General features: G+C 34.2%; 1 protein-coding gene across 1 annotated transcript in view; it reads left to right on the top strand.

Annotated features, from left to right (window-relative positions):
- Positions 1–17348, top strand: part of LOC106110202 (protein apterous-like) — a 54180-nt gene that overhangs the window by 16477 nt on the left and 20355 nt on the right. The window contains exons 3-4 of the mRNA XM_013291933.1: positions 16932–17105; positions 17235–17345. Of these exons, the coding sequence (XP_013147387.1) occupies positions 16932–17105; positions 17235–17345 (285 nt within the window). The remainder of the gene's footprint in view (positions 1–16931; positions 17106–17234; positions 17346–17348) is intronic.

Genomic DNA, 17348 nt, shown 5'->3' with positions numbered 1-17348 from the left:
GTAGATCCGTATAATTTATTTAGTCATCGACTTGAGACCGTTTGTAGGGCATCGGTCGGCTTTATCTCGGCGTCCTTTAGCTCTCAAATAACATTATCAGCTCCCAAACCGGGTTGAATACAAGAAACAATAAACGTGCATCGTAAACGTTCGTTATGTGGACATAAATCAAATCCTACCCTGGCTTCGAGACACTTGTTAAATTGCTCATAAAAGTCTTCAACGCAGCGAATACGCGTATATTAGAGTAGGTTTATGGCAGCTCGCAGTCAAGTCATCGGTGCTTTTGATAGCTTTAGTACTTGACAATAATCAACATTTTTAATAACTTTCTTTATACATACTCTAATTTTCGGTCTCACAATTTCTTATCATATTTGAAGTATATAATAAATAAATTACATATGTGCAAAATTCTTTCAATGATTTTTGGACAATTTCTACTATAAAAATAATTTAATTTAATACTTTAAGCTAGATTAACAATGTTTAGCGGCCTACAACAATTTTACTTTAGTGTGTGAGAAAGAATTACGATGGCCTTTGTTATAAAGGTTACACTCCTTTTAGCTAAAGAATTTATATTCAATTAGATTTAATGTATATTAAAATGAACATAACTTTTGTTTTGAAGTAAAAAATAAAGTTTAATTACAAACTTTTTTTTAACATTCTATGGTAGGGCTTTTCGAATTTTCCTAAATTGATATATTATACTAGTATAGAAAGGTCTCGGGTCTGCGGTAGTTAATTAAGAATATCTCTATTAAACCACTGCTTAAGTAACCGTTTGCAAAAATGATAAACTACCAGACACGGGAGAACAAAGATGTAGTTTTGTAATTTTCAAGGTGAAAGGTTCGAATCAATAGTCACGTGTGGAACAAACCAGAGTCGGCGCGGCGTCAAGCTGGGCATTGTTTATACCCGTCATTGTGCCACTGAATGTGTGCGAAATGCTATATTTTCGACGGTATTATTGTTATGCGGGTGTTGTGTTCTGCCCCAAATGCAATGCGGAAGCCGACATTTAAAAGGTGAGAAATGGACTGTGCGTTGCTCAACTGTCTTGCACATCATACATTCAGAATTGAACTTGTACGTATTAATTCGCTAGTAGCGTAACGCGCGGAATGGCATCACTTCATGTATTTCTGTCAGGGTTTCTGTTCTCAATTCCGGATATTAATTTCGATGTATATTTTTTTGTTATAAACATTTCGATAATAACTCCGGTAACCGAGCCCAATAAATTGGTGGGATTTTTTTTGTATCTACTACAGTAGTTTTAAATATGAAACGTTCTTATGGGCTTTTATAGTTGGGACGATATCCATATGTATAAGTAATGCTAAAGCTAAAGTTGTAAGCTGATATTGATTATGAAAAGACGTCAACTATTACGTATATTTGTAGTATAAATGTTAATTACGTGCACAGCATCTTTTATTGCCTTCCCCGCAGCGTTTTATCTGATCATATCAAGAATCATATTTATTTTTTGATAAAAATTTAGTCGTCTTAGTATGGGAATGGATGCGATGTCACCGCGTACAACGGAGTGTTTTTATTAATCTACTAGCTTTTTCTCTCGACGTCGTCCGCGCGGATTCAAAAAGTAGTAAGTAACCTTGCGTTATATCAGATTGTTTTATTGACGTTTCATAGTTAAACTTCAGCATCTATAGTACCTTCGCATGAAATTGCAATTTATATAACATTTGCACCCGAACAGTGAAGTAAGCAAGCGAGAAAGCTACTCAAGACGCAAGTGCAATAATGCTTCTCGAGAATATCTGTATTGCAACACAGTTAATTTACAGTTGCTATTAATTATTCAGATATTAATTACAATTTATGATATATGTTCAAACACAAAGCAAATCTGGTATATTGTGTTGTCCATCAATTTAATGTAATCCAATATTCAGCCACAAACCAAACAATAGAGGATTATGCATATGGGTAATGTATCCGTCAGCAGATGTAATTATGTGTAACTATCATCTTATCAAAACGGCTGTATTATCCCATTAAACTAAAACCGCTGACATCTTTAAAAAGTTACATAAATCCATCTATAAATGTTCGTTGTTACAATTGAAATAAGTGCTGCTCACATAAATAATAACTTGTGTACAACCGTGTTGGAGAGTAATCGATCTGATAGGAAACTTTTAATGCTAAGACTCCAAGATCAGTTTCTCTATCAGACCGTATCATCAGTATTTAACAAATCTATTCTTGCAGTTGTGTTGAGAAAAAAACATGCCTTTGTACTCGACATAGAGTTGATTATAAATCGAAATGAGTGTATTGTTATAAGACTGGGTGCATTCGAACAAAAGTTATTTTCCCGTCGGAAGCTCGCGTGACGTCACGGCTCGTGCGCCTGCGCAAAGTCTGACGGATTATACGATCAAACTCCCGGGGATCACGCGAGCGTTAATTAGCCTTTTTTGGCCAAGTGTAAGGTCATTCCGTTAGGATCAGAGAAAAATTGTGCCCACCCGCACGAGGTAAAGTATACATATCATAAATCATTACTTTTTTTAATCTTTAATACATTTTTATAAAATGAACGTAGTTGCTTAAATAAACTACTTTAAAAATATAGAAATGTTCTGTGGTTTAATGACATTACGTTGCATATTCGTTGAGGCTCTTATTTACTTAAGTAAGAACGACTTTTTTGTTTTTAGATTAGTATAACAATACCAATTAAAATTAAATAGTACACAATTATAGGTTATATAATTAATAGATCGGTAGACATTAACTGATCCCGGTTACATAGTTGCGTATCGCGAGACAAATATATGCGGTACGATACGATAAAAAGAAGTACATATGCACTCTATGAACGCGTGATTGTAATCGTTTAAACGTTGTACCATTTATATACGTCTTCTATTAAAATAATCTCGTAAGTAAAAGCTACTTGAACTTCGATAACGGAATAGTCTATGATAAAACTAAGTCAATATATTTAAAAAAAACTAAATTTTGTGTCAATTAATACAAAAGGCATGTTACGTGTTAATATGAATTAGGATCGAATTCTTAAATATATTATAATTTTATGTTTGTAATAGCATTATTATGTATCATAATAGGCGATAGTTATCACTAAACGTTTAAAAATACTTAATACATTATTAACTTATTTGTCTAACTAATTAAAAAAATCTTACGAACATTTAATAAATAATAAAAAAATGAAGGAATAAAAATCTTGAACGAAATTTCATCATATTAACCCGATTACTTTATCTGTAACATTCAATAGAGAAAGAAAAATCTTGTGGTTTTTTTTTCAAATCTGTTCTGCCTTTAGAATGCAAGCTATACCATGGATAAGTTGTGATTGCCAGATTTAAAGATGTAGGTATCTTGTATGTACTAACATAGATAATATTAAGAAATAACATGTATCGATTGTCAGTGATCACTGTCACTGGTGGTCTTGGGCGCTGGCTGTACGATATATTCATCATTTATAATTCATTGCCTAAGCGTTATCTAGGCCGCGATCGCGCCGGTCGGCACAACAAGTTCATTCATAAGAATGATCATTATCGTATGTGAGACCGTCCGTGCATTGTCTCTCAGTTCTCACTGAGCCGCTGCGCTGGGGCGATGACCACTAACCAAAATATATTCTAATTCCGCTATTTACCACCATTTTATCTGTCTCAAGCGATTTTATAACTGTTTACAACCTTCGCACGGTATATTAGTCGGTTTTCGCTAATTAGATGAGCCTAAAGAATAACATTTAATGTGTTTAGACAATGGTTAGGAATGAGTTCTGACGTTCTGAGTTGAATCTGTAAAAAAATAAATAAAAAAGAAATAGAAGTTTGCACAAAAAATGTTTAAGTAAAACATGACGAAATGTTTATTCGAATGTGAAAAACATTAATCTTAATCGATTATAAAAGTTCTTTCCCAGAAAACCCTCCCTATATATATATATAACATCGCCAATTGACAAAGTTATACAGGATATATAAGTGGTTGCGGCAACTGAAGTATCGCTTACACCGGCTGTGACGTAAGCAATGTCTACGTTAGTATTGCAAAACGGCATACGAGGGTATTCCGAGCGCTTCGTATTGGCCCGGAACCGCGCACGAGTCTAACTATAAACATAAACAGTGTTGTCACGCGTTAAGCAGACGGAGTTATCGACACTGCGTCCGGGTCAGCCGGGCCTAGTACGGTTTGATATCGGCCAGAAAATATCTATATTATCTCGACGTTCGCTGTAAGTTATTGGGGTCGATAATTGCAACGTGAAAAGCTACGTTGTTCATTGAGCCTCCGTCACGTGTTTTTGTTTTTGTTTTACTCCTTTTATTTATTGTTAACTAAATCAATTATTGACTGTTTATGAGTGTGAATACTTTATGCTTACATTATGCCCATTTTATGCGTTGTTCCTGCTTACCTCGTTATTCCAGGAGTCCAATGCGTGGATATCTAGTGTCGACATACATAAATATTGACCGTGTCGCTTGAGTCCTTCCACCTTCTTAGGCAAGTGTGAAATATTAACATACATTGGATGACAAACACACACATATATGTTATCTTATGTAATAAGCGTAGATAGGTAGACGCTAGACAAAAACATACGCGTTTAGATTTCATTTGGACAAAATTACGGTAAGAGACAAATCTTTCCATATTTTATTGTTTTAAATAATAAAAAAAAAATCTTCCACGAATTTTTTAAATATTTTTATGTAGTACGTAGGTAATAGAAACGAGCTCGGATATCGAATAGATAGATAGATAAAAATGGGAAACTTTCTGTTGGTGATTTTTATTATTATACTTACTTTTAACATGAACTAAAATTAACAGTGAAATCGTTTAATACTGTAAGCTAACTCCCGGAACTCCGTTCTCCGCGGAATTAAAAAATAAGCTATATTAGTAGCCTATGCGCTATTTTAGGCTATTCCAATTGTCATCTAGATTTTTAGGAAGATTATAGATAACATGAAGGTAAAACCAAAAGAATGTAGATTGATTACGCGTGCTTACATTCACAATTTGTATGTACCTCAATACTAATTTTAATTGCAAATATTTTACGAAATTGTGCTTGATCTTTGACGTGTTATGTAATGAGGTTCGTTTTATCATACATTTTATTGTAATTACTTATAAAGTAATAAAAATAAACTGCTTTAAAACTGGAAATAGCGAGTACGTAATTACTTTAGTTAGTCATTAAAAGATAAACTTTCAAAGTTGTAGCACGTACAACAATGCTGTGTTACATTGGATTATTGGTTGTATCAATGTTTACATCTTTACCCAACAATGTTGCACGTGATGTCTTCTTTCCGCCGTCCTTACGAAGTACTAGAAATCGTGATTACATTACTGTAACGCGCTTTAATTCTGCAAAATATAACAACTAATTAACAAAGAAAAAGTTACTATTGCAGTGTAAACATGTCGTTGTCATTAAATTAATTTGTTAAGTACACATCTTAACGTAAAAATAATTAACAATATAAATAAAGGTACCAAACAACGTAACGTTTCTGTTTACAAAACATTTGACCTATATAGTAAGCAGATGTGTTTAGCGGAAGCAAAATTTTTTTTGTTGCGATTTCGAAGAACAAGCTCTCAGTCAATGTAATAAGGGTTATAAATATCAACAAGCGGGCCGTTGTGAGCTGTGGGGATTTGTTGACAAATGAATGATGACAATTATATTGTGTGGTTGGATCCATTGTGCAATTGACGTCTCTGTTTTGTTGTTCCCCGCTGTTGCGGTCTTTACGTTTCACTATTTTTTTCCTGCCGAAATATTCCCGAGCTATTATTATTTCATAGACATTTGAACATTTTCTTAGATGTCGTACGGTGGTGTATCGTATATTTAAAACAAAGTTGTAAACGACACAAATTAGAATCAATAAGAAAGTAGAATTGCAAGAAGCTGGCAACTTGTTTATGCATTTGTGTTTTTTTGTTCATTTTTCTTCTTAATAGTTTTTTTTTATAAATGAAACGAACACACAAACAAATGTACTTACATATTCTGGATAGATATTAATTACCTAAATGTTTCAACCTACATGAAATGCAATATTTAATTCACTTTCAAGGGCATTGTTGCAAAGTTAAAGTCGTCACAATGCATTCGACTAGCAAAATAATGCGATTTACCGCATCACAAACCATAAATACCCCATAAGTTTGTGGTACTATCAAATTCATCGTAGCGTGCAACGTGTGCGCGCATCACTACCATTTCTGATTTGCTTCCATACGGCCTTATTGCACCGAACAAGAGTTGATAATCCCACAGGAACATGGTACTGTTTTTTGTACAACTAATGTAGCAGTTGGTCAAAGACTTATAAAAGGGTAAAAAGCTCTTGACTGCATATATGTAAACAAATGAAATGAGTGGTTTTATTAACGTTTTTTTAGAGATTTTGAGTAGTTATGCAAGCGTAACGTCAAAGATAAGTTGTAGTCGCGCCGAACGAGTGCTGTTGTTGTTTTGTTATTTGAGTGTTATTAAGGACATTGTGTTTGTTGTAAGTGAATGTGTATGACTATTGCTGTTGTAAACAACAAAGCGTTTATGAATGTTAGAGTTTTTAAACTTGAGATTTTATTCAGAGAAATTATTGTGTTTTATGTCTGTCATATTTTAGAATACATTCTTAAGAACTACTACTAGCTAATATCAGCTATATTTCTAATTATTGTTAGTACTGTAATATGTATATCAAAACGAGGTAAATAACTTGTCCCAACAATAGTTATGTCCGATAGAATTCGGAAAAAAGAACTTCCTCTACGAAAAAAGAACTTCCTTTACGAAAAGGAAGTTCTTTTTCCGTAACGATACGTGTGTTGTTCTTTTACACCGCCTTTTAATAATCCTGGTCGGATTCCCCTGCAGAGGCGCTGTTTCTGTCAAAAAAAAAATAAAACAGGATCGACCACTAACGGGATGCAAAAACTAGTTTTATGTACGTCATTTTTAAAGTAAAAAATACATTGAACATAAATATACAACTAAACGAAACAGTAAATGTTGTATGATTTTGAATCGTCACTTAAGATTTCTGATTTCTCATGTTTAATGAGTGAAAAGGAAGTTTAATAAAAATATAATATTACCTAGTAGATGTACGTAGATGTAGTGATAAGAAGAGCGGCGGGAGACCGCGGCGTGGCGTTTATGAATAAATAATGCGCGTTAACAAAATACGTAGGGAGGTAGTTTCTGGTACCGAATTCCCATAGACGTGTTTCCTATTTCACGTGTGAATCGGAGTCGAAACGACAACTCGCGGGCCCACGGCGGCGTCACGCTGGCTACCATTGTGAGGTCCCGCTTAGCGAGGTCCATTGTTACCGCGCCGTGCCACGACTCTGTGGGCCCTGGGCTCCTGCCGGGTGTATATTTGCAAACACAGCGCGCGCCCACCCGCTGCGCCGAACCCCTCGCGGGTTGATATCGCAATTTGTTACGAATTTAGTAATACGATACGTGGCCCGGCTCCGGACCTACTCTATTTTTAATCTTTACACGCTGCCACTTCCGTGCCATAGTGGGCGTTACGTGTAAACTTGAACATGACTAAGTACTACGTATAGTAACATTTGCTTCCGTCAAATGTTCCGTCTATTTACAACTAAATTAACAATAATATAAACTGATGCATCTCCTTGTTTACGACATTCAGATGAAGGAAGTGTGAGGTGGTGAGACTCTAATCTGGCTAAAACACTTTTGCCAGTATTTTTGAAAAGAGCACACTTTTGGATAATCAGAGCCACGGTTTTGAGAATGCAGATAGCCTTGATGATCGCCGACCTTCGAAAGAAGATAGTGTTTAAGAAGAATGTAACAACAAACAAGTTGTAACTAAAGCCTTTTAAAGAATTTGATCGAGTTTCAAGCAATGTGTGACCACTCGTGATATAAATAAATGACTGCACGATCGTTTAGCATTTAGCTGTTAAACAGGGATTTAATTTTTGTGTATCAATTTTATTCAGACTTATCGAAAAAGATGACATCTACATTTTATAATTTGTAAACATTTTTTTCTTTACCCTGAAAATACTTAATATTTTATTATTTTATACTTTATGCACTACCTAATAAAATATTTTTTTAGAACTTTAGAGGGTTTCGATATTATCGAGACGACACTGTAATAAAAAAGTAAAACGGTAGGAATCAAACATATAAAAATGCATTTAGATAAAATTGATGGGCATTGTAAAACTCGAATGACATATCCCATCGTTTTACATCAGTTTTTAATTTCGTCTTAGTTTATGGACATTGTCGGCTTCTTTTCGGACAAACCGTCAAAAACAGATCAGAGAAGACAGAGTGGGTTCATTATACATTTTGATGCTCTATTTTAGAAATTATTTTTTATAGTACATGATGACAAGCAAGCAAGTGGCCATCTGATGCCGCTAAATTACCGAAGTTACCTTTGCTTACAGGCATCTGCAATATATTAAAGATTCTGCCTACCTATTATCGTACAATAGTATCTCCCCTATCAAATTCACTTCTCCATCCTATTTTTGGAGGGAAGTGGAACTATAATTTAACGCTGATCACCACAGTCATCAGGCGAAATGCATCTATACTTGACGTCTGTGCTTGTGGCCGTGCGTTTCACAGGTCGAGCGAGCCATTCGCAACAAATGCTTTTGCAGACTCTATACTTATGGAGATTAAACTTAATTACTTTACTCTCTCTTGATTTTCGCTTTCATAGTCACCTAAAACTAAAGAGTACGAGTGAACTAAAACAATTTACACTATTAGAACGTTTTAAACACATATCAAAAGAACTCTAACAACTTCTTGAGTAAGCCGAACTGTAAATTCCTCCCGTTGGTTTCAATTAACACTCATAAATGACACTCACTTTTAATATGTTTACTTCGAGCCCCAATAAGACGCAATAAACATAAACTTAAGTATTTATACGTAGATTGTACTGTTTTGATTGAGACTGAGGCCAGTTTTCATTTTGTTGACATATATTACGATCGATTTTGTACTTTTGCTCATGATCATTTACCAACTTACGATTCGGTGTCAGTTACTTATTCCAGACAAATTGCCTTACGGCCGAACTCGACGATCCGTCTCTAACAGTTTTTGCATATCTTAGTAGTTTTAAATTAATAGACATCGCAATAGTAATTGAAAAATTTGATTTATTCTTTAGTATTATTTGGATAATCTCTCCCATACAATTATATAATTTTAGATCAATCTTAGACAGAAAAATATATTGTTTTTGTCTATGACAAGTCCTCATCATCACCAGCTAACTATTCGCCTCCACTGACGGGCTCGGAGGCTACCCTATGTAAGGGTGGCTGGAAAACTAAGTGTACCAAATGTCAAAACATTATACACATAAAAAAACTCTTCCAACACATTATTGAATGTTTAATACGCTTTTCTGTAACATTTGACTTTTGCAGATATTTAAGTTTACGTTGGGATCGAAACGATAATAGGTAAGTATCACAAAATGTTAACACCTGCTATCCAATGTGCAACTAAGGAATTACTCCATACAATGTAATAGCGTGTTCTATAAGTTTCCGCGGTCGATGTTATGCGATGTTGATTTATCGGACCATTAGCGTCGGTTAAAAACAATTGATACCAAAGAGTGCAAAAAACGACGCCGTTAAATCAACAATTACGAAGCTAAGTTACACACGGAGAAACTACTATAGTGTTTACTTGTTAATGCAACCTATAAACATTTATGGTTAATTTAACCGTTGCATTTTTGTTCAATAGAATTCGCAAAAGTGTAACGGTAATTTTTAAAATTATTAGCACATTGTTATAAATAGGACATATATAGATATTAGTATGTTTTCATTATTATATGAATTGAAGTATAAATAAGGTATACCGGAAACAAATACTTTGCTTGACATTAGTTAAAAAAAAATTTCTATTTGCATTTCGTATTCACTATTTGTTAAAGCGTTGGAGATTTAAATACCAGGAAGTGGCAATGTCAATAAAATTCATAACAACTTCGACATTTCTCTTTACAATTAAAAGACATCTTGTAAGGTATGAGAAAATCAAGTCGCTTCCGTTAATAAGTACTTCCTGGTCCGATGTCCAATTTTGTCTGTTATTTTTCAAATACTGAGTCCTGTTATGTGTTAATTTTGCCTAAATGTTGTGCATACAAAAATATTGTTGATTAATACTACTCTTTTAAAAAGTAAATGTGTGTTACGTTGAGGTAAATTCCTTAATTATGATATATGGTAAATAAATTATACATTCTATATATTTTGCAAGCATCAGTGGATCGGGAGTTAAGCACTCAGGCTTGAAAACGTCAGGTCCTGGGTTCAAACATGTGTGAAGTGAACCATCCTGCAATTGACCGGCGTGGAGGACTAAGGCCACCCTTTGACTTGGGGTAGGATCCAAGCCCTACTGTTGGCGTATATATTTGACGTTACTAGAACATTTCACAGTTCATGTGAAAAGTTAAAAAAGCGATGCGTATTTTCTAGTACGATGTGAATGTAGTGAGATCAAGGTGAATCTGTCGTCTCCACCAATTTGGTTATAAGTGGGCGACTGATTCATATCTACGGACGTGTCGAGATAAAACGGCATTTGCACAACATTTATTCGTTTACATACAATTTGTATGCATATCTGGATGTAAGAAAGTCACAGAGTACGCCCAAGACGTTATAAAAGCGCGAGCAACGCAATTTGTCATATTTTATTTAAATGAAAGTATATCTTCAGGTATCTAAACGATGAATGAAATTAATCTGAAGAAATAATTATGAAGGAAATTCACTGTGGTATACTAAATCTTTACGAAAATATACTATGACTAATCGGGATAAATCTTTTCTAAGGCATGTAATGACGTGTCGGTTCTACATGATTATTGGGCAATAACATTTTAATTAGATTAGATTTAAGTTTTAAATTTAATGAAATGCCTTCATGTGTTTTAGACACAACACATTTTAATCAGACTTTTCTACATTCTTTGCTTTTTTATTAATTCTTAGCATTGTTTCTACTTACGTTTTAAATCCACTTTTTGCGTTTTAAACAATTTTGAGCAGTTATTTTGGCCTATATATACCAGCAGAGATTCGTGGGCGCTTATCATTTTCATTTGTACTAAATTAAGCCCTACAATGCAAATGTAAGTGGGTGGTAGGACAACGTGCCTAGTCAAGACTGCCCACGATACAAGACGAAGAAACAGTAGCTTTCGTCATAATTTTAACTACTGGTTACTTTACACAAAATAATTCATACTCATACATTATTCTATATAAATACCGTATATCTTAAATAGAACAAGCACCCGAAATTCCTCATATCGAATAAAAAAGAGTTGAAAAGAGCCTGACCAGTTAGGCTAGTTAGGTATTATTCTGTAAATTTAAAACAAATAATTAAAATAAATATAGGCGGCTTCAGGTGAAACTGCAATCAATTCATTCCAGTTAAGTTATGCGCCCTCTATTATTATTGCGCTAAAAATAATTCACATTTGTCACTTTCCCCTACCATCGTCAATGACTTAATTTTTTGCAGCAGACTACTTGAATTCTGTTTTATTATTCGCATTATAAGGTTATGTAGGTAGTTGACTGTGGAAAAATAAATGAAATAATATTAAGACATCAAAAAAGTTTTTATTTTTATTTCATATTGTTATCTCGAAATTGATAATAATGAAACATAATTCCAAATAAAGAACTTAGTATTAATTTCAATCAAAAACGATTATCCAAAAAAATATTATAATTGTTCAGTGTCTTACGATTCACATGGTAGGGGACGGGTGGGGTTTCGGACGATTGGCATGCGACACTGTGACGACTTGGGGCGAAGCTCAAACGTGCGGTGTTAATTAATGGCAACTGCGTCTATCTATCGGTGACGCCCTATCAATCTCGGCACAGCGCGCCGGCTAACATTTGTACGCATCATGGTACGTTTCACAAAAAAAAATAAGTTGTTAAAAACTTTATGCATACTCTAACGTGTTCAGTAAGAGATTATTCTTTTAGATTTTAGTAAGATTACAGTAATGTTTAATTTGATAAGATACATGTAATCCGATTTAATTTTAATTTGTATGCGAGCAAAAAATTCATATCCACTAGCGTTAACATTTAGATACTCACATAGAGTAAGTTTTTAATCTCTTTAATGTTTCATGAATCTTAATCTGACCATTATAACATTACTAACAACAGCTAACAAAAGACTAAGCCATGTAAGATAACGGGAGAGGCCAAATAAATCGTGACATGGTTCATAGCTCCTGCGTTTCAACCAGCTACTGTACTTAAGAAATTGTTAAAGCGTGAGCAAAATTAACTCATAAATGTCAAAACACAACAAGAATACAGTTTTATCATTATGTTTTCACATAAAGCTGTCTGAAGCAAGTAAGTTAAAAAAATTTACTAATTAATGTAATTTCATGGCTCATTATTAGTACTGTTGTACCCATAATTGTTCAATTTATATGTGCTAATACAATTACTATATCGTAGAAATTGAAGTTATTTTACTCCTTTGAAATTTAGTAACAGGAATGATTGTAAAAGGTAATGATGAAGTAAATGGAAATTTCAGCCACCTAGAATAAGAGATGTTAGTGCTCGTGAGAGAAGATATGCGAGGCCGAACATCTTCGCATCTTACATTGTAGTAATTAGAGTGCTTGTCATTCATTGTATGCTCTAATTGATAAGTGAATATTGCACTGACACGTTCGAGAGCCGTGGGAGAGACCTGCTCTACATTGCTGTACAAAGTCATCACATCACTACCAAAACATTTTAACACATCTTGAATCTTGACGTTCACACTAATTCACATCACACATTTTTAATAGTATAATTCAATATGTATGCTATATTTGAGCTATGAATTTACTATTAATCCTAATTGGATCCGCTGCGACAATAATCTTAGTTATATATGCTAATGTTAGATATCGATTTTTTGGCGAAGCTGCTAAAACTAATCATGCCAAACTTTCGGGTATCATGACTTCTGACCGATATAGTATGTCATAAAATTTGTAAATTTCCAAGCACATTCCAGCGTGAGCAGAAATGTCGACCGCGATATTGCGAACCGCCATTATCGTCGGTGAATTGGCGTGTTATATTCGTTTGGCGTGTCACATTATTAACAAATAAAGCTTGCCGCGGTCCATTGTTGACTTCGGTGTGACGAATCGGCTCGTTTCTTGCGTGAAACGTGCGTGACGTCACTGCGGCGTCGAACCGATAAAGGGCTGCAGTTTGAGACACCGAATTTTTTAATTCGATCCTCGTTAGTCTAACATGTTGACCGGATCGGAGGTCATTGTTCAAACTTTACGTCTTTTGTTATTTTATTAAAGCGTTTTGTCATGCATGCCTTCTAAACAACGTTGATATTTCGCTTTTGCAGGTTACTGTTTACCTTCTTTTGGTATTAGTTAGATAAATATTTAGTAGTCTAGAGTAGGCTATTACTATTACAATCGAACCAGAACATATTTTTAGTTCCAAAAGCAAATGTCACATTTTTAATAACATAAATGTATTCACAAGAAGCGCGGTCCGTTTGCAAATAAATGCAGGCAAAGATATATTTTAACTTCAATTGCGTTTTATTTATGAACTCGTATAATGCAGTTTATCGAATGCAAAGAAACAAGAAATGCATTGACGAATTTAATCAAAGAGAACAAGAGGAATAAATAATTCGGTGAAACTTGAATGTTACTGGAGTCGTTGATGTTCGTTTCTTATCTCTCTGTTACTGCAATTGTCGCCATGAACTTAAGTATATTTAAGTTTTTTGTTTGTGTCACCTTTACTTGGCGTAATAAATTGAATACTTGCATGTTCCTTTTTTATATGCTATATTTTATTTTATTTTTTGCGTCTACATACCAGTGTTATACGTTTTTTTTATTTATTACATGTTCTTTTTGTTTTGTTCTGTTTTTATAAAACTATGAAAGTGCATTGTTTTGAAACTTTCTAGTTTTAAAATATGATTTTGTTTAATTCGTCTTCGATGGATTTTGATTAAATTCTTAAGAAATAATCAAAGTAGAAATCTCTTCCATTTAAGGACAATAATCAGTATTTTAAGTGCCATTTGTATGGTGGTTTTTATGATCATTACACTGCAATGTGTAAATTGATCTGTTTCAATACGACAAAAAACTAAGTGAAATACATAGAAATGCCTAGGTCAGTTAAAGGCGGTCCAGACAGTGTGGCCGCTGATATCATCTACTCGTGACCGGAGCCCACGACTGCTACAATACTTCGATGGCTTCATTTTAACCTTACCTAGCCACAGGTCAGGAGTAAGAGAGGGTGGGGGCCGGCGCGGCCGCACATTATGCTAATTGTAATCCATTAATTATCATATAAACAGGGAGAACAAACGCACCTGTCATTCGTGATCGGACAGCCTTTTGAAATTTAACGCGCGATTAAAATTAAAGATAGAAGGTAACACGATAACCAGATAGATACATTTTTTATTGTAAAATTTGAAATTTGAAAATTCTTGCACTTCATTAATTTAACGAGGTTACATTCCATGAATTTGACAAGTGGACTTGACGGTTTAGTTTTTTTAAGCAAAATTCTATTTCAAAATCACGTTATCATCGCTTTTCTTATAGTTAATGTCACGCACCGGATAATTATTAGGGAATCTAGCATATCCATGAAGGTGTAGTTATAATGCAGCAATTGACTAATTGATTTCCTAAAAGCAAAAAAATATTTTTTTTAATCGTCATAATACTTAATATTCTATTTGAACATGTACATTGTTAACAGTGGTACTATAACTTATGTGCTGCAGGGTGGTCCGACATTTTCATAATTCATTAATTTTAAGTTGAAGCATTCAATATGAAAACCATATTCGGATATATTCCTTAGGCGTTTTTGAACTGCAAACGTGAGAAGAATAGCCACGTTACATTTACATAATGAGACTATTTATTTTTACGAGCTCATAACGGTGGCCAGTATTTTTGGCGCATATTAAAGTTCTTATTAACGTGATGCTTAAATTATTTTAATCGATTTCACATCTTGCAGTGAGTATTCGGCCAATAGTCTGTAACTTGACGATTATATTTCATTTGTATATAACGCAGAACAAATGACATTCGTTTCATGCCATATTTACCTTTATGACTTTCGATTAAGATCTTAATTTCCATGCAATATGACATGGAGGCGGGTGACAGCCGACGTTCACGTGACTCGAGTGCGTAATTGTTTATAATGTACGTAAATATTATTTTTGAATTCTACGGACTTAAAGTTATCGTACTATTTGAGTCTACTAAAACATGATCTTATTGGTCTATAATTGTATATTGTAAGAGTGTTGTCTATCTTAAATGGGCAGTAGACATTATGGTTTTATTTAAACACACCTAATAATACGGTGGAAGGAATATCAGGGAGGTAGTTTTGTTGGTGTTTTAGAAAATAACTTAGTGAAGTTCAATCGCGATATGCGAGAGTCGTGGAAGTGGGACCACACGGGGATGTCTCATTCGGGAGTCCGACTGGATATCTACGATCTCGCTCCTTTACCGGTTTTAATTATTTAACTTAAATTGCTTAGAGTCCACGCGTAAAAAAAAGATTCATCTAATTTCGACTCGAGCATTTTTAGATGACCTCTATTATTGATTGTTACGTATTTTTGTCTGGGATGTTTTAATGGTTGTTATTTGAATTGTTTCTTGATTTAAAAATTTTCGTTGGTAGTTCTTATAAATTTCAAGCATATTCAAATATGTAGCTTTATTATTTCTCATTCTGATACTAATATACAGTTTTAAATATATACTGAAGACTATGCTGTTGTGTTAATATTTTCTCAAAAATCCCCACCGTTATCAGACTTCGTTTGCTTTTTAAAATGTTAACTTCATAATCGTAACGTTAGTTGTTTCAATTTATGTAAATGCTTAGTAAATTATCTAGTACGTTATGATCATGGCATTCCTTTTTTAAACGTAATTGTTTCACAAAAACAATATGAGTTAATAATTAAATTTTAAACAATTTTAAGTTTTGTCTTATAAAAGATATTTCTTGAAATTTATTTTCGAATTGTACAAGACATATTAACAACTGTATTTACTTTGTTTGTAAAAAAAACTCTTGCCGTTAGTTGATTTAAAATAGTGAGTACTTGTATAGAAGTTGTTATGAGTGAAATAGCCTTGTGACAAAGTCTTGCATAAATTACTATGACACTCGTTATGTTGCTTTACATTCATTAGTACGTATCGGTCATTGACATTGAATACATCACCAGACCAGTTTGTTTGCTCTCGATTTTGATTTGTGTAATTATATAATGATAAACTATCTTTGTCAGTCCGTAAACTTTAACTATATTACACCTACGAGTTACTTGATTTCGCCCGCGAGCCCGTCCTCGAATAAAAAAAAAAACAAAAGTAAATAGTCTGTTTTCTTATAGACTATCCTCTACATCTATGCCAGATTTCATAGAGATACGTTAAGCAGTTTAGGATACAAACCCTACCAAACATCTATCTTGCCATTCATCTAAACTTTCGCCTTTACAATATTAGTAAGATTAACGATTTTCGTTATATTATCATTAAGAATTAACTCGATAATAAAATAAATAGACACGCAAAAAATGTATCATATTGAGCTATTTTTAGACAGAGTTCTTAAGGTAGGTATACCGCTCTGATTCACGTTGGTTAGCTGTCAATTTCGGTCCACATCTGCCGTTGCGTAGCTTAGATTGTTATATATAAATAAATTGTTTTGTTTTGTTACAGGTTATACGGTTCTAAGCGATGCGCTCGCTGCAACACACCGATCTCCGCGTCGGAGCTGGTGATGCGTGCCCGGGACCTCGTGTTCCACGTGCATTGCTTCTCCTGCGCTCTCTGCAGCACGCCTCTCACTAAAGGCGACACGTTCGGTATTAGAGAGTCTGCAGTGTATTGCAGGTGAGATTTAAAGCAGCATGACCAATGTACCAGTGGTAAATAGACTCATATTCTACTGTTTATTGAAATTGCATAATATTATTTTCTCTATCAGGAACAATGTATGTTATGTTTTATTTCTTTTTGCAGTCTGCATTATGAAACTATGCCGGACTACGTGCCTCACATGTCGGTCCCCGGACCTCCTCAAATGTGTCCTGGGCCTTACGGGGGGCCGCCACCGGGTTCACATTACCCACCGTA

This window comes from Papilio polytes, unplaced genomic scaffold (assembly GCF_000836215.1).
Source record: "Papilio polytes unplaced genomic scaffold, Ppol_1.0 DF820711.1, whole genome shotgun sequence".
Lineage (NCBI taxonomy): Eukaryota > Metazoa > Arthropoda > Insecta > Lepidoptera > Papilionidae > Papilio > Papilio polytes.
Note: the sequence above shows the minus strand (reverse complement) of the source record. Positions and strands in the feature narration are given on the sequence as shown.